Consider the following 24,511-nt stretch of genomic DNA (forward strand, 5'->3'; position numbering starts at 1 on the left):
TTGCTGAATATCAAATAGCCAATCGCCTGAAAGGCTTTAAAATCTCCCTTTTCTGATCATATCTGTATAAAATAAGCTTGACTTCTTTTCACTTCAACTCAAAACAATATACAAAATTGTATAAACAGCCATGAGAATATCTTCTATTAAACCAGACATTAAAGATTTGTAGGGAGGGATATCTGGGTGGCTCAGTTAAGCACCAGTCCAACTCTTGATTTTGGTCATGATCTCACGGTTCATGGGACAGAGCCCCCCACTGGGTTCTGCACTGACATGGAGCCAGCTTGAGATTCTCTACCTCTCTGTTTCTCCATTTGTTTTCTCTCTCAAAATAAACTTTAAAAAAAATTTTTGTAAAAGTATAAAATGCAGTCTTCTCCCTAGATTTGTTTTGGAAAATATTTTTCATAAAAATTATTTTTAAGTGCATTAAATTTTGTTTTAATCCTTAATAAAGGTCAATAGATGATAAAATTTCTTTGGGGGTTAATTTTTTGTAGTGTAAAACAGATTCAAATGTGGTATTATTTGAAAACTACTGGCCTAGAGAAACTATGCTTGAAAATGATCTACAATTTTATGCACATTTATTCCTAAAGAACGAAAGTCAAGAATTTAAAGAGGAAAATTTATAAATCTAAGATCACAAAATTGGGTTTATCAAGACTGGGCCCCACCCAGCTGGTACATTTTAATCCCCTTTTTCTGATACCGCCTCCTTAGCCTCCTATGGGAGGAGAAACTGCAGATAGTGAGAGACTTAACACTCAGTGTCTGCTCCCACAGCAGTGCTAATATCTGAGTAACAAGTGAGGTAGTAGGACAAAGGCATAAATCTGACCAAAATAAGCGCTATCTTAGATTGATCCCTCCTCCACGCTGACTGAAATGGCTGTGGGTGACAGCCCAACTAAAGAGTAGCCTTGTCCTCTAGAGGTATTCGTTATAAGCAAATTCAGTGGCTTAAGGAAAAAATAAAAACTTTTTGGCCAAGGGCCTTAGGTAGAAAAAAAACATTAATTTGAATTTTTTTTTAATGTTTATTTATTTTTGAGACAGAGACAGAGCACGAGCTGGGGACGGGCAGAGAGAGAGGGAGACACAATCTGAAACAAGCTGCAGGCTCTGAGCTATCAGCACAGAGCCCTATATGGGGATCGAACCGAGGAACCGTGAGATCATGACCAGAGCCGAAGTCGGCCGCTTAACTGACTGAGCCACCCAGGCACCCCAGAAACGTTAATTTGGAAACATGCAAAAAAAAAAAAAAAAGGTTTCTCCCAAATTATTTTATTAGAATATCTGACAAAAGGAACTACACAGAACATGCCTAAAAATGCTGTACACAGTTTATGCTTGACAGTTACAGGACACCTGCAGACACTGGATCCTAAGTCTAGATGGCAAGGTTGCAAGAGGGCATAGGGGAGGGGGGCGGGGACAGCACCTACACTGACTGGACAGACCTCCCGCGAACAGACCCGGTCCCCACACGCCTGTACATCTTCCTGACTCAGGTGTCACTCTTCTCTCCTCTTTGCAAGAGTAAGTGGTGCCTCTGGACTCAGTCTGAGTCACTGTCTGTCTCCGCTTCTTTCACATCCACACTGAATTTGTATTCCTGGTCACATCCCATGTAAGCGTCACTCATGAAATACAGAGTGTAGTTGTGGGCGCCAGTGGCTGGGGCCACAAAGTCAAGCTTCACCTACAGAGAGCAGCAGAAATGCAGGTGAGCATGAACACAGTGGGGAAGGTCCCCAGCTCAGAACAAATGCCGGGGCCAGTGTACACTCACCTTGGCCTTCTGCTGCAAGGTCAGCCTCTTGATGGAGATGAGGCTATTGGACTTGGCATCGCCAATCACCACCCACCAGCCCTCTTCACGTTTCTGCAGTGACCAAAAGCCAAGAATTTCAACATGTAGGAAAACAAAAACCAGAGAGAAAGCTTTCTAAAATTTTCTCAATTTGTTATAACAATTTGTTGTAATTTTAAGATCTCAAAACTATTGAAAGGTATCTCAAATGAACTCGTCGTTGGTTCTGGCTCATTTCCTTATTTATTCCAAAATGTCTTCTCCCATTCAGTTCTTGTCATTAAATCTAAGATTCCACTATTAGAGATCTAGTCTTTGGGGCCAGGCAGCTGAGTTCCTCAGAAATCCTTTTTAAGTAAAAAACACATATGCAAGATAAGCAAAACATGTTAACATGGAGACGAGCCTGCCAGCAGAGAGGATCCAAAGCAGGCCTCACCTCTGTCAAAAGCCTCTGCTGGCCATTCCTGTCTGAAAGCCCAGGTATTCGTTTAAAGCACTCTTTCCCCAGAGCCTATTAAACAACTAGTTTGCAAAATAAAACATTACAGTGTATCTGGTTTTTGCTTTCAGTCTTCAATTATTCTCTCATGTAAGGGATCAGACTGTTTCCTGGTGGTAAAGAACCAGGTACTGGAAGCAGACTGAGGGGGAGTGAGAGGGGAGAGAGAAGAAACAAACTAGAAAAACCCAACTATCTCGGAGCAATTTAAAAACAAATGCATCTTGGGGCGCCTGGGTGGCTCAGCTGGTTAAGTAGCTGACTTCGACTCAGGTCATGATCTTGCGGTTCGTGGGTTCAAGTCCCGTGTTGGGCTCTGTGCTGACAGCCAGCTAAGAGCCTGGGGCCTGTTTCAGATTCTGTGTCTCCCTCTCTCTCTGACCCTCCCCTGCTCATGCTGTCTCTCTCAGAAATAAATTTTTAAAAATTAAAAAACCCAAATGCATCTTAACAGTCATAGAGATTGACAATATTGTACAACTGATGTCTTTAACAATGATCAGTCACCTACTAAATTGTTTTAAAACAAAAAACATCAAAACCACCCACAGCCCCAAGATTAATTTTCAGCTTTGTATCTTGTCATGACTTTAAATTTCCCTTCCCCAGTGATAGTGTACCCTTGAACTCTGGACTCTAGCCAATGGATAAGGCCTCCAGAAAACACCTCATACAGCTATTTAAAAACTGAGTTGGGAGATTCCTTTTGGCCATTTAAAAATCTTAGTTATATCAAACTGTCTTTCAAGGGGAAATTTCAAAAAGCTTTCTACCGGCTTTTTGTTTCTGTCCAGCTATGAGAACACACCTGGGGAAAGAGAGGTGCGATCACAGGGCCTGTGACTTCCTCTTCCCGCTCCAGCTGCACCAGCACCACAACTGGCCCGCCACTGTGTGGGAGAAGAGCAGGGCAGCACATCAGCAGTGTGGCAACGGGGTCAGAGCGCACCATCATGTGCCCAGCAGGGACCCCAGGGCAGGCACCTGGCCGGCCGTGGCTCACCTGCGGATGCTGTCCTTATCCACCACTTCATAAGACAGCTCAATGTTAGGGTAGCGGTTGCAGAAGCGGGCCACATCCGCGATCTGGCTGTCAGACAGCTGAAGCAGTGCATTTCGTTCTTCATCTTCCATCTCCATGATGTCAAAAACACTCTCCACTCCCTGCGGTGGGCATTCAGATGTCAGGGAAGGAAAACACATACTCACAGCAGATGAAACTTGGCTACGAACAACTGCTAGTTTAACTCCTATGCTATCAGATCATCCAAAGACATGACTTCAGAAAAAACACAGCCCACAACTGTACGACTGTCAGGCCCTCTAGTACCTCAGTATGTAACACCCTCAGGGGAACCAGAACTAGAACTCCCCTATACTGTGACTCCCCTCCCACAACCCCCGCAACTCCCCCCGCTTCCTGCAGGAACTTGGCACAGACACCCAACAGCCCAGGTCCAGACTCAGGTCACCTTGTCTGTGCAACGCTTAATATGCTCAGAGGTGAAGTGTGGCAGCTGTTTCAGGTATGAGTCCTTTGACCACATGGCTTGGGTGACCATCTGAGCCAGCTCCATAGCTGCCAGGGCAGGGCTGAGCCACCCATTGCTGGAAAGGACATCCACACAGGCCTGTATCAGCCGGATTGCCTGAATGGAGACAGGAGTACAAGCCAAGGTAGGGTTGGAACCACAACTTCATAGGCCACCGCTGGCCACCCCCCTCCACACCTGCACCCGCACCCGCAGTGTACCTTGCTAAGAATTTCCTCTGTATCCGACTGCAGCTCAGCACTCAGCTGCATGCGGGACAGGTGAGCTTGCAGAAGCAGGTTGGTCTTGACATGTGGGTCATTGAACTTAGGATTATTCAGCTTATGGGGGACCTTCTGAGCCAACTAGAAAGTGGAAGAAAAATAGCTGGTGACGAACAGGTGACCCTGCCTGAGAACAGCTCTCAGGCCCAAAGAACCACCTGCCCCAAGTTCACAACCCTTCAAGACAGGAAAGTGTGGTTGATGTGTGAGGGTCTTCCTATGGTGACAAGGACAACATGTGCACTGGGCACACAGGCCAAGTTTCAACTCCAAAGATGTCCTCCTGAATCCAAGATGCCCTCACCTGCCGCAGGAGGTTATCTTCATGGTGCCGAATGGGAATGTTCTCGTACTCAGCTGCATTGGAGATGATCTCAATAAGCCCTCGGACCTTGGTCTTGGCATTCAGGGACATGCTGAAGAGCTCTGACAGCCAAAGAGGAGGAGAAATGGGAGGGGTCAAACGCAGGCAGAAAAGGAGCAGACGGGAGAATTAACTGCCTGGGTTACCCCTCACCACACTGCAATACATCCCTGGAATGTGCTTCAAGGGCAGTGAAGCCCTATGCTCTCATCCCAGTGGGCTGTAGACCCCTGCATAAGACTTCCTTAGCGTGGTCTCCTCAGACACAGCCCCTGCCGGCCCCTTACCAATGGTGGTGTAGTTGATGTAATAGTAAGCAGCAATCATGCCCAGGTTCAGAGGTGCCACATCCATTTCATCCTCAATGCTGATGCACTTGGACTGCTCCAAGTCACTCAAGGTCTGCTCCACAAGCTCGGATAAGTGGTCAGACAGGTGACGATGGGAGATCCCTGCAAAGGTGAGAGATAAGTGGGGAGTCACAGGGAGACTGGCCAGCAAGGGCTATGAGAGTCACAAAGGATACTGTGCTCCAAAGTCCACTGACCCTGCAGGTTGTAATAATTGGGGTTCTGTGTCATGCGGCGGTACAGAAAGGTCCAGGTGAGGTAGTCAACAGCATCCTGCTTGTTCTCAATGGTCTTGGTGACAATCTCAGCATTGAAATGGTCATGCATACAGTGGTCCAGGTGGGACTCTACTGGCAAGGGCTCATATAAGAATTTTTTGAAGAAATCCTGTGGGTTGGAAAAGGAGAGACAATAATAAAGACTCAATGACAACATGGTCACAATGAAGGGCCAAGGGCAAATCAACAGGGAATGGCCCTTATGTGACAGACACAGTTAATACAACAATGGAAGAAATCAGGTGCACAGACAAGGAAAACTGGGTCTGGACCTGGAATGCTGGGTGTGTATGCCTGTTCCCGCTGGCATCACTGGGTGTTTTTACAGTGGGAACAGGGGTACAGCAAGTCACGCAGGCCTAACAGTACATGAGGAACCAACCAGAAGGTGAAGACCTTGACACATGGAATCAACAGTAGCAAAAACAAAGGACTACAAAATTCCACATGGCTGAGAGGTTTATTACAAAAGTAATGTGGAAAATTTTTAAAAACTAAAGTAAAATAAACAAAAATAAAAACCAGAAGCTGACAAACTGTAAACAATCAAAGGGATCTACTAAAGAATATAGTCTGAGGCCCAGGATCTCAAGAGGGTGCACAAGGCCAGGACTGACCTTTTTGGAGCCCTGACACATGATAACACAGCGCCCCTCATCATCCTGCAAAGGGCGGTTGGCATGCCCCACCATCTGAAGCACGTCGTAGATGGGGTAATCCACATACCTGATGACAGAAGAGAAGAAGGAAGGCAAGGGTGCATCAACACAGAGGCCACACTCAGGAGGCTCAGACTATCTCAATATCAAAGAATAAAATGTAAATAGGAGACACAGTGATGAATTACAGCTAACTTCTGTGTTTATGACTTCTTATGTTTAGATACTAGCTTCACTTGTTTATCTATAGATCATTATAGTTTTCAAGTTTAAAAGTTGGGACTCTGCTGCTCAGGGCCCTTGAACCAAAGCTACACATCCATCGAGTGCCAAAAGCAAGTACTTCCCTATTAAAGGATGAAATATGTAAGTCAAGCTCCCCAAAAAGATGTATACTTCAAGAGTTATCAAGCCACCAGACTTAAATCCACACCTAGATGCAGTTTTAGACTTTAAAAATAAGCCCATAAGTAACACTCGCTTAAAATAAAAAGTCTACATTTTAAGAAAAAAGTATTATTATTAACAGTTAAGTCATTCAAGTTTTTTCTAAAAAAACCGATCCTTCTACTTCTCATCACCACAAAGGTGTGTGACTTGAGCCATATCACCTTCCCAAACTATAAAATGAACAAGTTAACTACCTAGTCTTTAGCTCAAACTTCCTGGTTCTCCAACTTGCTGAAATATGAGAGGATGACCATAAAAGCAAATGTGAACCTAGGTCCTGAGACTAAAAACTCTCTGACACCTGGCTGTGGGGAACTCTCAGCTGTTTAGTTCCCTGACACTTCTTCACAATAGCTACTTTCTGGATCTGCAGACGTCATGTTCATTTTTAGAAGAAAGGTTCCCGTTAACACAGAGCACAGCTAGACTCACGCATGAATCTTGCCATTGTAGTACTGGGTGTCCATGATGATCACCAGGTGGGCGGCCACATTCATGCCCCAGCAGAGACTCCGAGAAGCTACCACCACCTGGATAGCCCCTGAGTGGCAGAGAGAAGAAGACTGAGCGCAGGGCAACCTGGGAGCCTTCTACACAGGTAGGGGCTTATCCTGTGCTATGTTTCAGAACTCAGAGCAAAGCATACTGGGAAATGAGCCCTAATAATGGCTAAAGGTTAACAGTATTAGAAGACATGGCTCTATTCTGCTGTTGCCCTGCTTGGGACGATCCTAGAGGAAACAAGGTAATCTTGGGACAGAATCCAAAGCCCAGAGAAAGTTAGGCTTAGCCATCTGCCTGACACACTAGCCTTGCTGACTGGAAAACGCTAACACCAACTCAGACATAGGTCGGCTCAGTACACCGCAGCGAAACTGAGCTGTGAGTGTACATCAAACCACATAGATTCAAGGGTCAAAGAATGCCAGTTAAGTGGTTCTGGCAGGAGCATTTCCATTCCAGCTCCACTAAAGAGCATTAGAATTATAATACTCTATGTGAAATGCCAGAGGTCAACAAGGGACAGTGGCACACAGGCCACCCAAGGGAGACTCTACCATTTAATACATCTCTAAGGTCTAACAATCTTGGTGACTCTGGTATCCATGAAAAACCAGGTCTACTAGTAAAAGGTCCTGACCTAGAAAACCAGGTTCTGAAGTAATATCACTATATCTGCCTGTTTTCTCATCTAGCCAGTAGGGGCAATATCCTACCTCTACCACAAGTTATCGGGAGAATCATGTAAGATAATACGTAAAACAATCAGAAAAGTATTTTGAAGATGATTAGTGTGCAGTGGGGAATAATCACCCACGTCCTAAAGTTTCCATATCCTATCACCTGTGACACTCTTAGATACAATCTCCCTCTAGGCCACAGCACTTGTCACCTGAGCTGAAGAGCTGTTCCACCAGGCGTCGCTCCATGGGGCTGAGCCCCTCATGCAGGTAGCCCACTCCATTTAACAGTGTTTCCTTGAGCGTGGTGTCACTGAGTTTCTCCAGGTACGGAATCAGATCCTTCTCGGTGCAGTGCAAGAACCTAGGCGGCACAGGCACTGACTCAACTCAGAGCAGTCCCCATCTCTTGCCAGACCCTTCCAACTATGCAGTTGCTGAGACCCTAGCCCAATGGAGCTCACCCCCACCCTCATAAACAGAACACTCCTCAGGGTGTGCCAACCTCACTGACCCAACTCCCCCCCACCCACCTCTGCCGCTGGATATCTGCCGCACACGTGGTGAGGATGTCAATTGCAGTGAGGCGGGTCTGCTTTCGAGACGGCACAAAAACAATGACAGGCTTCTTGGGAGAGTGTTTGGTGATAGCATGGTACACAGGCTTGGCCATGGAGAGCAGGCGAGTCTGTGTATGGCTAATGTTGAAGCCCTGGAGACAGAGGAAAACAAAAGACAGAAGTTACAAGACCTGGTATTCCAACATGAGGCCCGTCTGCGTTGGTGGTATAGTGGTGAGCACAGCTGCCTTCCAACATGAGGCCACGCAGAATGGGGAGAGCAGGCCCTACCTGGATGTGCAGCTCCAAGGGCACAGGGCGCACGTTAGGGTGGAAGTTGAAAGTCGAAGTGGCACTGCACCCCAGCCAGTGGGCCACATCCTTGGCATTAGAAAGCGAGGAGCTAAGTGCCACAATGCGAATAGGTCGCTCAATCTGGGAGGAGATGTAGCGCATCCGGGAGCAGATCACTTCTAAGACAGGCTGGGACAGAGACAGGGAGTCACTACAGGCCCAGGTTCCCCTTCCCCATTCTCCACCCTGACTCATCCTTTCTGTCTAGTCCAACCACCTCAAAATGATCACCTAACTCTTCCTTCCCATTAGGGGCTCTCCTATCTTTGGTTCTACCTCCTCCACAGCAGCTAATCTTCACTAAGGAATGCTGTTTTCCAAGAGTACTACAAAAAAGTCTCAAAATGTCCCTCTGGAATACAGTGACAAGCAGAATCCTCTTGGGAGAAACCCCTGTCTATGGCCTCAGACCCAAACGTAAGTTCCAAGGCCAAGGACACTCAGCCAATTGCAGCCCCTCTCCTGGGGTACAAGGTTAACCCATACCCCATTCTCGCCGCCAATAAGATGGACTTCATCCACCACGAAGAGGTTGATGTTTTGGACATTCTTGCGCTGCTTCCACCGCCGAGAAAGAATGTCCCATTTCTCAGGGGTGCTGATGATGATATTGCCCTTGCCCAGAAGCTTCAGGTCTGTGCTAGTCTCCCCTGTCAGGAGCACCACCTTCTTGTTGAGCCGGTCCTGGAACTTCTCATACCAGTCCATGTAAACCTGGCACACAGGGAGAGGAAGGGCAGCAAAACATCAGGCCATGACAGGCATCGTCTAATCTGTAATGAGAACAGCCTGAGAAGCCAAACAGAGACTTGACGGTCTTAGGTCTTACACTACCTTATAATCCCACACCGACTTAGAGTATTTTTCTTTAGAACACAAACTGGGGACATGAACAAAAGAAAGCAGAGAGTCTTGCTCCAATTAACCCCACAAATTTCAAGGGCTTAGAAATTCTTGACCTGGATGCAGACGAAAATAGCTTCCAGGAAAATGCACATGACACAACAGTACCCCACACACCTGCTCTGCCAAAGCCTCCATGGGAGTGATGTAGACACAGCGCCCCTCCGAGTTCTGCAGCAGCATCCGCAGGATGGCAAACTCCGCACAGATGGTCTTCCCGCTGCCCGTGGGCGCCCCCACGAACACATTGTCATCACTGTTGTAGACGGTGTTGAACACTGGAAGGTGGCAGAGCAGCAGTGGGAACATCAAGGAGAGAAGAGACTCGGACCACTCCTCAGACCCAAGGACACCCACAGAAACTCAGCCAGTCAGCCATCAAGTGCCAACAACGAAGAGGGAGGCATCAGGGCCCTAACTGCAGCCAGCCTAGTACACCTCTCCCCTCCTCCCTCCCCCCCCCCCACAAGCACGGGGGAAGAGCCCAAGACCAAGAGGCCGCGCAGCAGGGAGATTTGCAGGATGGCAGAGAGAAGTAAGCCAAGTATCCTGTGCTTCTCTGCCTGTCTTCTCAGGGACCAGGACACAGAACAAAAAGGAACTGGATACCTTTCTCTGCCCCCCAACACTCTCCTTGAAAGAAGGTAAAGCCTTAGTCCTGGCATCAAGACTGGTTAAAGTTGGGGGGTGGAGGGGTGCGAGGAGGGAGGACCTGGATGGGTCAGTCAGTTAAATGGCCAACTCCGGCTCAGCTCATGATCTCATGGTTCAGGAGTTCAGGCCCCACATCAAGCACTGTGCTGACAGCTCAGAGCCTGGAGCCTGCTTGGGATTCTGTGTCTCCCTCTCTCTCTGCCCCTCCCCCACTCACACTCTGTCTCTCTCTCTTAAAAATAAAGGTTAAAAAAAAAAAAGAATGGTTAAAGCCCAAGTTCTGTTTATCAGCTGATTCAGATGAAGTGCCTATCTCTGTCTAGTTTCCTCATCCATGAAACAGGACACCGATAGCAGTATCACAAAGAGTAAATCCCCCATAGGATCAGTGGGAGGAATAAACAGAGAAAATAAGCAGATGTACTCAGCCAAAGCACTTAGGAAACAGGGCATGCCCTATGAACATGCCTATTATTTAAAACAATTGGTAGGGGTGCCTGGGTGGCTCAGTCAGTTGAGCATTCGACTCTGTTTCACCTCAGATCATGATCTCACAGTTTGTGAGTTCGAGCCCCATGTCAGGGTCTGCGCTGACAAGTGCAAAGCCTAGTTAGGATTCCCTCTCTCTCTCTCCCTCTCAGCCCCTTCCCTGTGCACTCTCCCTTAAAAATAAACTTAAAACAATGCATTAAAAAACAATAACCACAACAAAAAACAAGAAGGAGGCTTCCGTCAACACTGCACACACTGGTTCAACACCTGAGCAAGAGGAGCACAACTCCGGCCTCCTGAGCCCGAGAAACACCAATGCACCTTAAGACCTTGCTCTACTGACCGTCCTCAGAGAGACATGCAAATAAGTAAAGGAAACCGAATAACCAAAGACTGAGAAAGGAAAAATGCCTCGTGTGCTCCAACAGTTGCCGCTGATGAGCTCCCACACTACCTGAGCACCCTACTTCTCTTCTTGCCACTGAACACATCTGTCTCTAGGGAACCTTAAAGGGCGTCCAAAGGGACAAAAGGCGTGCAGATAGAAATGCCTACCTTGGGTCTGGATGGGGTTGAAGAAAGGAAATTTATCCTGGTAAAGGCTCTCGAAGGCACTGTTTCTCAGGGCAGACACGGGCAAGGGCTGCAGGTCCAGAAGCTCGGTCGGAGGTGGGTACTTCTCTGGTAGGATCAAGTGCCGGAAGGAGACAGGCAGCTGGGTCTCGCAAGCTGCCAGAACAGAAATGGGAGGGGTCCTAAGCAGTCCTCTCTCTACCTAATGGCCCCTCAGAGCCCCTCCATGCACAACAGAGACCCCAGAGCAGCAGCAGATAACATCACTGACCCCACAAAGTCCAATCCGGTACAAAGTGAAAGATATTCTTATGACTCCCTGGGAAGACCTGCCCCTATGGGACCGTGTAGGACACACTCACAGAGCCAGCGGTCAGACACCACTCGGATGAAGTACTGAGGGGGCAGCGGTTCAAAGACAGGAACGAAAAATGTAATGAGGTGCTCATCCTGAGCATACTTGGCCTTGAGTAGAAAATACTCATGGTGGAGTATCACCTCACTATCTACATCTTCCACCAGAATCCAGAATGCCTCCGATGAACCATGGACCTGTCAACACAAGCACAAGTAAAAGGAACAAGAGCCAGCGTGGATTTGCACCCCCAACCCAGCTCTCCTCAGGAGCATTCTGCGAGCAGTCCCTCAGCCAAGCAAAGCCTCACCTTTTCATCCCACTGGAAGTCCGGCGTGATGGTCAGCTCCACTTTCAGGGTGGAGCGTGTGATAGGCTGCAGGTGCACCGACAGCTCCAACTTGGGGAAGAGGTGGACGTACTTGTGGATGGTCTTCCCCATCTTCGGCATGCGGATCAGCTCCCCTAGAAGGACAGGAGAGCGCGGGGGCTGCAGCCCAGCCTGCCAAGTACAGCTCCAACCCGGGCCGTGAGGACAAGTGGCAGAGCCCGCTCTGGCGGGCAGCTCCTGCCTCCACTCTCGATGCAGCCCAGAGGAGTCAAAGTCCCGGCACCAGGAGCTAGACTCGTTACTCTGGTGGGATGTGAGACGTGAACACAAGATGGCAGGGCACCAGGCCCCAGAGATGGAAAGCAAGAAGGCTTAGAAAGACTTCTGAGCAGTAAGGACAAGGAGGATAGTGCCCCACACACCTATCTCATTATGATTCAGGTCATACAGACGCTCGAAGGGGAAGTTTTTCTTTTCAATCTTCTTCACTACCTCCTCAGGGAGTTTCCGGAACTGGCGCAGAGGACACATGGACTGCCACCTAGCCAGGAAGGAAACATTAACTGTCAGATCCCTGTGAAACAAACCACCTTCGTTATGGCTTCCAATTAGCTGTGACCACACAAAACACAGTCATTAAAGGAAGCAATCTGGAACAGCACCAGCAGTGAGACTTGAGAGTCATCACCCACCACCACTCTCCCCTCACCCCCAGGCTCTGCCCCAAAGGGCCTTCCCTCTTCTCAACTTTTACCCAAGTTCAAGTCCCATTTCATGAGTGAGGACCAGAGATAAGAGCACTCCCAAGCTTCCCCACCACACCCTCAGCCTGGGGACTTTAACTCCCGGTGGCCGGCTTCCAGCCCAGTAGGTTCTTACATGCGTTTGTCGATCATTTTGCAGAGGTTCAGCGTCTTGTCTGTAAGCTGCGCCCACCCTCGGTTCAGGACAATTTCAAAGATGGCACGCATCAACCTGCCAGCAGACTGGGGAAAGATAAAGCATTCCCTCTGTTAGGGCCCCACCATCCCCAGATCTCAAGAAACCACCCGACACCTGGCTTAATTACCTTGCGCTCTGATGTAAAATAAAGTCCTCTGTAATTACTCCCCCTGTCCTGCCCTTTTTAAACTTTTTTAAAGTTTACTTATTTTGAGAGAGAGTGAGACCAAGGGAGGGGCAGAGAGAGAGAGAGAGAAAAAGAGAGAGAGAGACTCCCCATCTGCAGCACTGTCAGCAAAGAGCCCAATGCAGGGTTCAGACTCACGAACCATGAGATCATGACCTGACCCAAAATCAAGAGTCAGATGCTTAACTGACTGAGCCACCCAGGCACCCCTGCTTTTCCCCTTTTAGGTAGCAGATGCTTACTGAAAAGTGCAGCTCTAGCTTACTGCACAACATCTTAACCTAATACCCACTGCACGATTTTAAAGTTTGGCTCATTTAGCACTCAGAGTCCTAGCAAGAGTAAGGATGCTAATGACTTGCCCTTAAAAAGTAAAGACAAAGTGTGGCTAATATAGCCTTTTTGCCATTTCTGCATTTATAGATGAGACTACGCACAGGAGGAAGTCATTCCCTGTAAGGAAGCAGACGCTATGTCTTGTGACTCTCCCTATGAAACCTCCCCAGCACTCTCACTTAAAGCCCTACCTCTTCTAATGCCCAAGATCAGCGACATAGCACGGCTATACCATAAGCACATCAACCAATGAGCCAACTAGAACAAAGCCTGGCCTTCTCCCCACCTCACTAGCATCAGCTCTATTTTCTCCAAGACGCACAACAGCACAAGGGGCTGGAACTGTTTAGGCCTCCTCTCCTGGCAGCACCAGTGCACTCTCACCTGTGTTACATATACCATGTCTGCCATCAGCGCAAAGCCCTCCAATTTCAGCTGCGAGATGAAGGCTTGGAGAAGCACATTGATCTGGAAAAAAGCAAGGTCGGCGAGAAGGTGGCCAATCATTGAATGGTCCAGAAAGGTGAAATCACATTTCTGTTCCGGGATGCATGCCAGGTCAGATCTACGGCCCTTGCTTCACGGGTACGTGAACTGTTGCTCCACAAAAGAATACGTGGGAAGGATGCAAAAACTGGGAAAACTGAGCAGGTCATCAAACATGAACTCAAATTCAAGGTTCACTTTTTAGAAGACTACAAACCCACCCAATCCTTATGCCAAGCAGAGGAGTGAACTCACTTTTGCACTGGGTTCCTCAATGCTCTCCTTTACAGGGATGGGCACCCTCTCTAGCAACTTCTGCAGCTCCAGCTTCTCCTCCTGCCACAAGAAGGAAACAGGTCAAGGAAAAGCCTGGTGACTAAGGAGAGAACCCATCCAACAACTTAGCAGTGAGTACCACCCACCCGTCCCAACACACTGTGCGGACTCACCTCTCTCACAGTGATGTTCTTGAACTCTGAAGACAATGAGAAGACTCTGAAAAGCTCAATTTCACTCAGGGTGGGCTTCAGCAGCTGGTTGTAGGTCTGTACTGTGTCATTGGTGATGTAGTAGTGGCTGGCTATACGGCCCAGTTCTGTCACCTATGAAGGAGGAACACTCAATCCAACGGCGATCATTAACAAGTGGCAACCTCTCGCTGTGGACAACAGGTGCCCACCAGAGGAACTCACAGCAACAAGAGCGCCTAGCCCAAGCACGTGAAGAAAGATGGCACAATAAACTAACCTATGGAGAACTGATGCCCACACAGAAAAAAATAGTGAATTAGCCACCTTGACTCAAGTGACAGAAAGGAGGCACGGTGTCACGTTCTATATACCATTTCGGAAGTTCCTACAGTCAAAGGGCATGTCCAATCCCACCTGTTTTTCTACAGTTCCAAGCAATGGGCAATTACACAGGCAGTGCTCAAGTCAAGAAAGCAATTTAGAAAACTGTCTCCTGAGACTCACCACTTTTACTGAGACCTTGGGCTCAATCCCTCAACCCACTCACCTGGAAGTTGCCGGTCTTCTTGTCATACTTGACCAGATTGTTCTTATCCAGCATCAAAGCAGCAGTATGAACCAGATCCAGGCGGCGCTGGTCCAGCAGGGGATCTCCCTTGAGGTCATCGTGAGAAATGCCATAGAGGGTTGGGGATCGGAGCATTCGGATATAGAGGTAGGCATAGCCAAGCCAGTTCACTGCATCCTGCAAGAGATGACTCCTTAGTCTCAGCATGGAGAACTAATGTCCAAATGAAAAACTCCCAGAGATCACTTAGAAATTAATTCTAGAGAGATGCCTGGGTGGCTCAGTCAGTTAAGCGTCTGACTTTGGCTCAGGTCATGATCTCATGGTTTGTGAGTTCGAGCCCCACATCAGGCTCTGTGCTGACAGCTCGGAGCCTGGAGAGCCTGCCTCAGATTCTGTTTCTCCCTCTCTCTCTCTCTCTCTGTCCCTCCCCTACTCATGCTCTCTCTCAAAAATAAACATTAAAAATTGTTTTAAAAAAAATGGTAATTCCAACGGCGCTTGAGTGACTCAGTTAAGTGTCTAAGTTTTAATTTCTGCTCAGATCATGAGTTTATGGTTCATGGGAACAACCCCCAACTTGGGCTCTGCACAGTCAGTGCAGATTCTCTCTCTCCCTTTCTCTCTGCCCTTCCCCGGCTCGCATGCGCATACTCTCTCTCAAAAGAAACATTTTTAAAAAAGAGAGAAATTAATTTCCAACTGGAAGAATGCATGTTACGTTGTCTTCTGAAGGTTTTTAGTATCTCAGTATCAGAAAGACAGAGTCCTTTCTAAAATCTCGGTAATAAGGGGAAGTGTCAGCCACAGAGCTGACAAGCTCCTGAGAGACTGCTTACATTGAAGATGGGGGGCACAGGGTCAGAGGGCCCTACATGCTGGTGGTCCACAACACCACAACGGAGACCACCCCACCCTGGTACCTTGGTTTCTCTGGAGAAGGCAAGATGCGCCAAGGGCAGAGCCCTACCTACCTTGGCATTCTGGACATTCCCCAGCACGATTTCCGCATTGAGCATGTCAGGCAACTTTGAGACCATCTGGCTCTCAATAGGAAGTTGCTGATTGAGGAGGGACAGGTAGTACTGTAGCTCCCCGTGAGATGTGATGAGGATGCCTTCGCCCTTGGTGTCATACTGGGGTCTTCCAGCACGTCCCAGCATCTAGGTCAGAAACAGCAAACCTTTTTAAAAGGGCTGTGGCCACAGAGCCTATGGTTTGTTTCCAGGCTTCTACTTTATAAAACCCCACCTTCCATCTGCCACCTTTTCGGCCTCCTTGCGTAAATTTTATACACAGGATACCTTTCCCCACTGAAAGTAACCTCAAAGGCTCTATACCTGCAGAATGTCCAGTGCCCCCAGTTCTGTCCAACGCCCCTTCTCTGGACTGTACACCTGGGTGCCTTTGATGATGACTGTATGTGCGGGGAGATTCACACCCCAAGCCAGAGTTGCTGTGGAAACTAAAACCTACAGAAGCAAAGCAAGGTAATAAGGAAAAGACATTACCCCCACAGGGTTACTATCCCCAAGTTCTCTAGGAAACTGGCCTCAGAGCTTCTAGCAGGACCAAGGTGGGTCCCACACTTGTCAAGGTAACACTAGGATAAATAGGGAAGAAGTCCTTTGGTTCCTCGTCTATTTAACAATTGACATTCCATGGTTCTCGAGATACTTAACAGGTAGATATTAATCAACTTACGATTATCAGACAATTTACAATACACCCTGAGAGAGAGAATACACGAGGTCCTAACCTTATGAGGCCCTGCTTGGTGACATGTGGAATCACTGATATGCTTCGTTATGCTTCTCAGACGCTTTCCTATAATCACTCATCTTCCCTGATGCAGCATGTGAAGAGCCGGGAGAGGTGGCACAAAGGTCTGTCTACTCTACCTACCCCAACCTGTAACCTGGTTTACCTGAGCCAGAAACAATAAAGTACCTGGTGCAAACATGGCACTTGACACTTGAGATCTTCTGAAGTCTACACTTTGCCCACCCTCACCTGAATGTGTTTATCGGCAAAAAGATCCTCTACAAGTGTCCGGTCAACTCTGGTCATGCCTGCATGATGAATAGCAAAGCCATATGGCAGAAGATCCTTCAGCTCCAGGTTCTGTGGGACAGAAAGAAGAGGTGATGAAGTGAGCCTTGCTGTGGGAACTCTACAGAGACTAAGTAGATCTCTTCCCATGAGACCCTGCCCCTTACCTATTCCACATAACCAGACCCAGACAACCAAGCTTAACCTGTGTGAAACAGCACCACAATGCAATCAAGGACTGTCTGGACTACCTCAGATTGAACCAGTTACCAGGCAGGAAACAAGAGAATTGGGCCTCTCTCCTCACCTTGCACTGCTCAGCTTCTGTCCGAAGGACTTCTGTGGAAGCTGAGCCCTCTCTCAAAAACAGACCCAGCGTGTCCTTCTCCAGGCACATGTCCCGGATGGCCCTAGCCGTCTTCCCAGTCTCCTTCCGGGAGTGGACAAACACGAGCACCTAAGGAGAAACCATGGTTTGGCACAGTCAAGGGACACAGCTACCACTGTCACTCCTCTGGCCCCACGGCACCAGCAGCATGAAGCAAAGGCTACACCATTATGAGACCAGAAATCCCGAGAAGAGCAATGGCAGTAATGTATACTGATTCAGAAATCCGTAAGACCCTATGTGAATAAAGCTACAAAGTAAGGTGCTGGAATCCTGTAGCTGGGAAACTAAGTTAACTCTTAGCATTCTATCTTTAAAAAACCACGCTTAAATAATAACACAGATGGAAATTCAAAAATCTCCACTGCAAATCTGTGTTCAGGTACCTGACAGGATTCTAAGTCACCTGAAGAAATGTGCCTGCAAAATAACAGCTGAAATACTGTATTAAGTGATAGGCACAAGCCTTTATAAAAGGAATTAGAAGTCTCAGTATAGGCTGGTACCATTTGGTAGGAAATAAAATCCTCCAAGTATCTAGTGCCAAAAAAAGATTTGTCTTGGGGCACCTGAGTGGCTTAGTCGGTTAAGCGTCTAACTATTGCTTTCAGCTCAGGTCATGATTCTCAGTTTTTTGAGTTCGAACTCTATGCTGGGCTCTGTGCTGGCAGTGTGGAGCCAACTTGGGATTCTCTTTCTCTATGCTCTCTTAAAATGGAAGGAAGGGAGGAAGGGAGGGAGGGAGGATTGTCTCTTCATCTAAATTCATGTTTTTGTTTTCTTTTTATCAGATAAAAGTATATACACACCCTGTCACTTTTTCTTGTTTTCTGTCTCGGTTAGTATGACCAAATGGTGTTCAATTAATAAATTATATATTTTCTAGTAAAATGCCCTCTTTCACTAGTTTTTAATTTTCATCTTTATTTTTACTATAAGCCAGCCAAGTCTTTTATGGAAGAACCCCTGATAATGTAGAGAGACAGACTGATTATCCACACCTGGGGATTTCTTTTTTGGGAGTTTCAAAATTACAAATTCAATTTCCTTAAAGGTTATGAGACTATTCGGGTTATCATTTTCATTTAGGCTGAGTTTTGGTAGTTAGTAACTTTTTAGGAATTGGCCCATTATTTTTTCTAGGTTGTCAAATTTATGCATAAAGTTATTCACAGCTTTCCTTTATTATCCTTTCAATGGCTACAGGTTCTACGGTAATATCCAATTTCATTCCTAATATTGATGATCTGTATGATCTCTCTTTATATAAGTCAGAAATGCAAAAGAACAGAGTTTAATAGCAAACCATGGACAAACCTGATTTTTTCCAGCATGTTCCATGATCTTCTCATAGACTATTTCGTTCATGATCTGGAAACGCTTGATGGCTTTTTTCTCTGTGATACCTACATAAGTCTGTTCCAGAGGCACTGGGCGGAAGCTAGAAATTCAAGAGTTAGATAAATGAGACTTTTGGCACAAAATATTGAGGAAATACACAGTTGTTTTCAATGGAAAGGACATTCTTTTCTGTATTCACACCACATCAAAACCCAAAAATGCTTCTAATACCCAAACCAAAAGAGCTTGAAAGGGGGAAGGGCATCAGCAAGGTCACCCTAATCTCTGTCTTTCTTATACCTGTTGTCAAAGTAGAAGAGGCCCTTGGCAGGATCTACACGCAGAAAGGTAGCCACATCTTCATAGTTGGGAAGGGTGGCACTAAGACCAATGAGTCGGACATCCTCTTGGGTCATCTCAATGTTTCGGATGGCCCTGGCCACCAAAGCTTCCAAGACAGGACCTCTGTCATCATGGAGAAGATGGATCTCATCCTAAGGAATGAGGGGGTGGCGAATTATTCCTACAGCTAGAAAAATGTAGCCCTCTTTCCTAAGAATAGCCCCATCCTACAGTACATAACTCCTATGCCAAATAAAGAAGGGACCCCAAGCAAGAGAAACCCAGCGGGTGAGACAATATTCACTACGAAATACCCCAGGAAAGCACATGCTCTGACCACCAAGTTGCTTTGCTAGTTTAGTGAAACCTAATGCTTTATGGTAAGAAAACCTGATACTTCAGATAAATGAGTTCATTATAACTTCAGTCGAAGATTAATTTTTTTTTTTACTAAAAATGAAGCTTCTCAGCAAACTTTATTTATATCAAATAAGGCTTCCCCTCTGGTCAGTCATTCTTACTACTCTGTACCTGCAAAAGATATCATGCATCAAATGATGAGTTCACGTAGCCTAGGGCAGTGCTTCTTGAATTTCAGCATGTACCAGGGCATCTTACTAAAATCTAGATTATGTTTCAGTAGATGTGGGATGAGATCAGGGACTCTGCACTTCTAACGACTTTGGGTAGCACTAAAGCAGGGCTGGCAAACTTCATAAAGGGCCAATCAGTATTTTAAGCTTGTGGGACATACAGTATCTGTTACAAACAGAGCTGACCCTTGTACAACATAGGGGTTAGGGATGCACCACACAGTCGAGAATCCACTTGTAACTTTTGACTCCTCCAAAACTTAACTACCAAGAGCCTACTGTTTACCAGAAGCCTTACCAATAACATAAGTAGTTGATTAATGCATATTTTGTACAGTGTTATATACTGTATTCTTACAGTAACGTAAGCTAAAAAAAGGTTATTAGAATTATAAAAAAATTCATTTATAGTAACATACTGTATTTACTGAATAAAAATCCTAAATGGACCCATGCAGTTCAAGCCTGTGTGGTTCAAGAGTCAATTGTACTCAATTCTGTCACTAAAGCACAAAAGCAGCTGTAACAATATACAAATAAATGAGTATGGCTGTATTCCGCTAAAACAACATCCAGTAGCCGCAGACTGCCACACCCTGCCCTAGAATACGAAAATCAGCATATGAGGTCTCCTTTCTGCTTTCCCAGACAACTTACAGAAACTACCATCAGACTCAAGAAGTCATTCTTCTCTGGGTGCTCTCTGTATATTTGGAACACAATATCCTGATTCCTTCCTCATTCCCGGTGAGAACAGATTATTTATTTATAAAGCCCTCCTGGGAAGAGGACACAATTTGTTTTGTCTGTTTACATATATTTCAAAACATTTTAGACATAAAAGACACATAAAGAACAACATAGCAAACACCATGCACCTCCTCAGAAATCTTTCAACTAGGGGCAGATTCTCATTTAATGGTAACAGCAATACTGACAACAGCTGTCATCATAAAGGCTAGTGACTGGAGGAAAGCACTAAAGAAACACCGTTAAAACCCAGCAAATCCTCCTTGACCAGGCCTGGTCTCTATGTGCTCAAGCATTCCCGGCTCACCAGAATGATGAGCCGCACAAGCTGGGTGTAGGTGCGTTCCCCACCCTTGCGGGTAATGATGTCCCACTTCTCGGGGGTGCAGACGATGATCTGAGTGGCACTGATCTCCTCCTTGCACAGCTGGTGGTCACCAGTCAGTTCTGCAACAGTGATGCCATAGGTCGCCAAGCGCTAGGTGGAAGAGAGGCATGTCAGGCAAGAATGTTTGAAGGCGGCTTTTATCTGGGAAGTCTGAACGTAGGGTACTAAAAGGAGGTATTGACACAACAGGGAACTATCAAATGAACTAGATCAATCACACAAACACATACTTCTAAAATAATACTTCAGGCAAATGAAGCAAAAAATCTCTGGAACATCTGCACACTGATGGAGAAATGGAAACTTATAGATAATAGGACCTATAATACCACCACTAGGTCTATTATCAATTATATCCTGTGAGTGTTTCATAAATTCTTCAGTAATGTACATGGATAACATGGATAACTTGGATTTCTCCAAGCAGAAAACTGCCTTGGAGACAGTAACAGAAAAATGCTACATCCACACAAAAGTCCAAGACAGGCCCAGGACATTCTTGCTTCAAAAATACTCTGGACCTGGGTCAAGCTCCACGTTGAAGTGGAAGAGAAACACCATACAAGGCATTCCAGAGATGCCCCACTCCAGCAGTGATGCACTAGACCTGTTCCCAGTACCTTTCTACCCCCTTACCTTTCCGAAACTGCCCACCATCTCCTGCACCAGAGACCTCATAGGAGCGATATAGATGATCTTGAAGTCATCCACGTTGATAGTGCCATCCATGTTAATGTGTTTCCCTATCTCTCGAAGCATACACATCAGGGCCACGTTGGTCTTACCCGCACCCTAAGACAGAGTCAAAGATGAGAAGGCCTGTTTACCTGCCCTCACTTCTGCAGGCTTATCACCAAAACACACCAGAGCACCTCCTGAGATTTTTATCCTACCATTTAACATCTTTCCCATCAAACAAAAAAGAACTGGGGGAGGATTTGGATGAGGATGAACAACCTTGCCACCAAAAATATACAGGACTCCCCACAGGAACAAAGCAGCCAGGGCAGTGCTTACAGTAGGGGCGCACAGCAGCAGATTCTCATCTGTCTCCAGGGCAGCACGGTAGAGTTTACTCTGGATCCGATTAAGCGTTTTGAAGCCCTCAAATCCAGCCTGAGCATACTTTGGCAGCTTCTCCACTGGAAGCAGTTGCTAGAAGGGAAGAAAAGCCACACATGTCACACTGGCAGCACCCTTGAGGAGGCTGTTTTGCAGGATGGCCAGGATTGCATTTCCTAGCACTCCCCCTGAGTAACTGTCCACCAAAGGCCAGACCAGAGATTCAATATTGTCCCCTGGGCTCAAAATCAAAACAGGAAACTCTGAAGCAACTTCCATTTCTGGGATAAACCGTCTATGACACAAGGCCACATTTTGGCCAATGGGTTGAAATCCATATTGGAAGGGAGCTAAGCAGCAACCTGAGACAAGCAATTCACTCACTTCTTCTGAACCAAAGGGCTTGGGCTTCAGAGCAGGCACGTGCACCTCTTCGTAGCCCTTGCGCTGGCGACGAAAGGACCCATCAGGGAGCTGACAACGTTTATTGGCCATAAAGTGGCTCCCCTGGGTAAAAACCAGGTCCTCCAAGTCCAGAACTTGGCGCGGAGCCAGTGCCTGGGAATAGGCGGGGGGAAGGAATAAAAACAAAGTGAGGAAGGTGAACAAGTAAGATTTCCATCCAGCACAGCCTTGGAAATGACCCGATACTTACCTCTCCACCCTGATCCAGATCCATGGTTTCCAGGTCTGTGTCCATTCGGGACTGACGTACTCGCTCTCTCCGGGACCTTTCCTCCTGTGACAGGGAAAGATAAAAAGCAATAATTGTTCACCACTGTAGGTTCTAGTCCCTTCAAATCCCTGCTTAACTAAGCCTGACTCACAGCTGCTGACCAGTAATTACCCAAACAGAAAGATGGCCCTTTATGTTCAGATACTTGCCATGGGGACTACCACAATGATGAAAGCAAATAGCTTTAGAGGGCAATGCACAGCGCAGGAATTTCAAAAGCAGACATTCAACAATTCAGCATCAAGGGCTAAACCTAAAGGTAGAAGTGTGTGTCCTGTGTTCAACCAGCATATGTGTTCTGTCACTGTGTTTCAGTAGATACCGTGGTTTATTGCGTAAACAAAGAGTGAATGGCCCATGGTGCTGGTGAAGACCACAGGAAGTCAACAGTCTCTCGTCCACACCAATGTGAATATGTGGATTCTAATCTATACCAGTGACAAACGTCAAAGAATTCAGAGAAATTACTTCTTCAACTCCCTCTTCTAATATGAATTCAGCGCTGCACTACAATCTTCTAACTAATGTCACTTTTCCGAATCAAACAGTCTAGCTCCTGAATCAGACAGATAAACCAATGCAGCCCTTACCCGGATCAGATCCTCCTTCTCGGTCTCATGGAGCTGGTAGAGGAACTTGGAGAGCTCTGGATCAGCTTCCATCTTGCCCATGATCCTTTCCTTTTCCGCTTCACTCTGTGCACTGGCCAGTAAGGTGCAGTATAAAACTGCCAAGAGCAAAAGGAAGAAAGGGATGGTGAAAAGAAGGGGATAAGGTAAAATCAAACTTCAACCTTGGGGGAGAAAGCAAATTAAAGAAGCACTGAAGCGATGAAAATTAACAGAGCCCTCCATCGTACACGCACACACACCATGTACATGCTCCAGAAGGGACCACTATATACTCACTCATCATCCTGTGCTGTCGCAACACTTTAATAAAATCGAAAGTGTTAAAACCAAGGAGCAGAACCAGCTGGTTCTCACATTCCCGATCATCACTGGCTGTCTGCAGAGAGAAGGTAACACCATGATTAAGGATGCAGCCATCTGCTTCCATCCACTGTCCCATCTGCTGAGATACATACGATGAACACAAAGCAACATCGTGGCCATACCTTCAAAATCTCCAACACTTCATCTGCCTTCTTCTGTGACACAATGGCATCATCATAGAAGCGACTGAGCTGCCGCTGTAGCCAAAATGCATCAATATCCCGAGGATGCAAATCCTTCTTCTTGGAACTCATCAGTTCCCCTGAGGCTACAAGCTATAAAAGTAACCAGGCACTTAGCTCACACCATGCCTGTCTGCACCAACGGCTTTCTCATCATCCTGCAACAAAGTTCTGCCTGCCACCCAGAGCCTACCATCCTTTGAGGACTTTCCGTAAGGGTCAAAAAAAAAACAACAACTCTGCTATACGGAGTTCAAAGGTATACCAAACTAAGATTGCATCAACACATGCCTTTGGAAAGAAATGAGCGACTGAAATCTTAAGAAAATCAAGACACTGAATGTTTACTATGGCTCCTATAAAAGGGTAGCTTGGTAAGTAATATATAGCAGGACCTACATAGGAGAAACAAATGCTATACCCAGAAATCCCCCGACCTTGCAGCGACAGGCAAGAACAAACTGTACTTACATTAGCGGAAAGGGTGCAGCGCACCACGGCCTCATCCCCTTCCATGTCGTCATCAGACGCCTCTTCTCGAACCTCCCCGTACACATCTTCATCACCTTCCTACAGAAACAGCCAACCCCAACTCATGATTTGGAGGTAACTCTGGCATCACCACAGAACCTCTCCCATGAATCACTTAAAATTGGATCCATGGTTAGAGCAGTAGTTGGGGGTGGCAGGGGGAAGCAATAGCTTACTGGAGCCAGGGTCAGCCTTACTCCATAGCACATTTAACTGAATGACCTCATGACTCTTAAGTCCAGTTGGCATGGATTCACTGGATGCTTCTACTCTCTTCTGCTTCTCCCCTTAGTTTTGTTACATTCCCTCCCTTATTTTTTTGAGAGAGAGAGAGAGAGAGAGAGGGAAAATCCCTAGAAGGCTCTGCACCACCAGCATGGAGCCCAATGTGGGCTCAAACTCATGAACCTGAGTTCATGGCTCAGTGACCTGAGCCAAAGTCAGAAACTTAAATAAGCCACCCAGGCACCCCAAGAAATTCTGATTAGGTGGTAAATCTCAGTGGCTGCTGCATAACA

General features: G+C 46.6%; 1 protein-coding gene across 1 annotated transcript in view; it reads right to left on the minus strand.

The window, feature by feature from the left end:
- Positions 1 to 1,261: 1,261 nt before the first annotated feature.
- Positions 1,262 to 24,511, minus strand: part of SNRNP200 (small nuclear ribonucleoprotein U5 subunit 200) — a 28,549-nt gene continuing 5,299 nt past the window's right edge. The window contains exons 6-45 of the mRNA XM_077773409.1: positions 23,934 to 24,032; positions 23,403 to 23,555; positions 23,194 to 23,293; positions 22,876 to 23,012; positions 22,205 to 22,288; positions 21,934 to 22,107; positions 21,505 to 21,642; positions 21,124 to 21,279; positions 20,407 to 20,577; positions 18,715 to 18,908; positions 18,391 to 18,514; positions 16,993 to 17,142; positions 16,647 to 16,757; positions 15,974 to 16,105; positions 15,608 to 15,796; positions 14,613 to 14,810; positions 14,045 to 14,197; positions 13,851 to 13,931; positions 13,494 to 13,577; positions 12,524 to 12,630; positions 12,067 to 12,185; positions 11,624 to 11,778; positions 11,321 to 11,510; positions 10,941 to 11,114; positions 9,357 to 9,517; positions 8,823 to 9,050; positions 8,274 to 8,465; positions 7,956 to 8,134; positions 7,635 to 7,786; positions 6,674 to 6,782; positions 5,750 to 5,858; positions 5,052 to 5,241; positions 4,792 to 4,956; positions 4,445 to 4,566; positions 4,078 to 4,221; positions 3,797 to 3,973; positions 3,328 to 3,488; positions 3,133 to 3,214; positions 1,802 to 1,894; positions 1,262 to 1,711 (exon numbers count right to left, since the gene is read on the minus strand). Of these exons, the coding sequence (XP_077629535.1) occupies positions 1,568 to 1,711; positions 1,802 to 1,894; positions 3,133 to 3,214; positions 3,328 to 3,488; positions 3,797 to 3,973; positions 4,078 to 4,221; positions 4,445 to 4,566; positions 4,792 to 4,956; positions 5,052 to 5,241; positions 5,750 to 5,858; positions 6,674 to 6,782; positions 7,635 to 7,786; positions 7,956 to 8,134; positions 8,274 to 8,465; positions 8,823 to 9,050; positions 9,357 to 9,517; positions 10,941 to 11,114; positions 11,321 to 11,510; positions 11,624 to 11,778; positions 12,067 to 12,185; positions 12,524 to 12,630; positions 13,494 to 13,577; positions 13,851 to 13,931; positions 14,045 to 14,197; positions 14,613 to 14,810; positions 15,608 to 15,796; positions 15,974 to 16,105; positions 16,647 to 16,757; positions 16,993 to 17,142; positions 18,391 to 18,514; positions 18,715 to 18,908; positions 20,407 to 20,577; positions 21,124 to 21,279; positions 21,505 to 21,642; positions 21,934 to 22,107; positions 22,205 to 22,288; positions 22,876 to 23,012; positions 23,194 to 23,293; positions 23,403 to 23,555; positions 23,934 to 24,032 (5,781 nt within the window). The 3' untranslated portion in view covers positions 1,262 to 1,567. The remainder of the gene's footprint in view (positions 1,712 to 1,801; positions 1,895 to 3,132; positions 3,215 to 3,327; positions 3,489 to 3,796; positions 3,974 to 4,077; positions 4,222 to 4,444; positions 4,567 to 4,791; positions 4,957 to 5,051; positions 5,242 to 5,749; positions 5,859 to 6,673; positions 6,783 to 7,634; positions 7,787 to 7,955; positions 8,135 to 8,273; positions 8,466 to 8,822; positions 9,051 to 9,356; positions 9,518 to 10,940; positions 11,115 to 11,320; positions 11,511 to 11,623; positions 11,779 to 12,066; positions 12,186 to 12,523; positions 12,631 to 13,493; positions 13,578 to 13,850; positions 13,932 to 14,044; positions 14,198 to 14,612; positions 14,811 to 15,607; positions 15,797 to 15,973; positions 16,106 to 16,646; positions 16,758 to 16,992; positions 17,143 to 18,390; positions 18,515 to 18,714; positions 18,909 to 20,406; positions 20,578 to 21,123; positions 21,280 to 21,504; positions 21,643 to 21,933; positions 22,108 to 22,204; positions 22,289 to 22,875; positions 23,013 to 23,193; positions 23,294 to 23,402; positions 23,556 to 23,933; positions 24,033 to 24,511) is intronic.

Source organism: Crocuta crocuta, unplaced genomic scaffold (assembly GCF_008692635.1).
Source record: "Crocuta crocuta isolate KB4526 unplaced genomic scaffold, BGI_CrCroc_1.0 scaffold67, whole genome shotgun sequence".
Classification (NCBI taxonomy): Eukaryota; Metazoa; Chordata; class Mammalia; order Carnivora; family Hyaenidae; genus Crocuta; species Crocuta crocuta.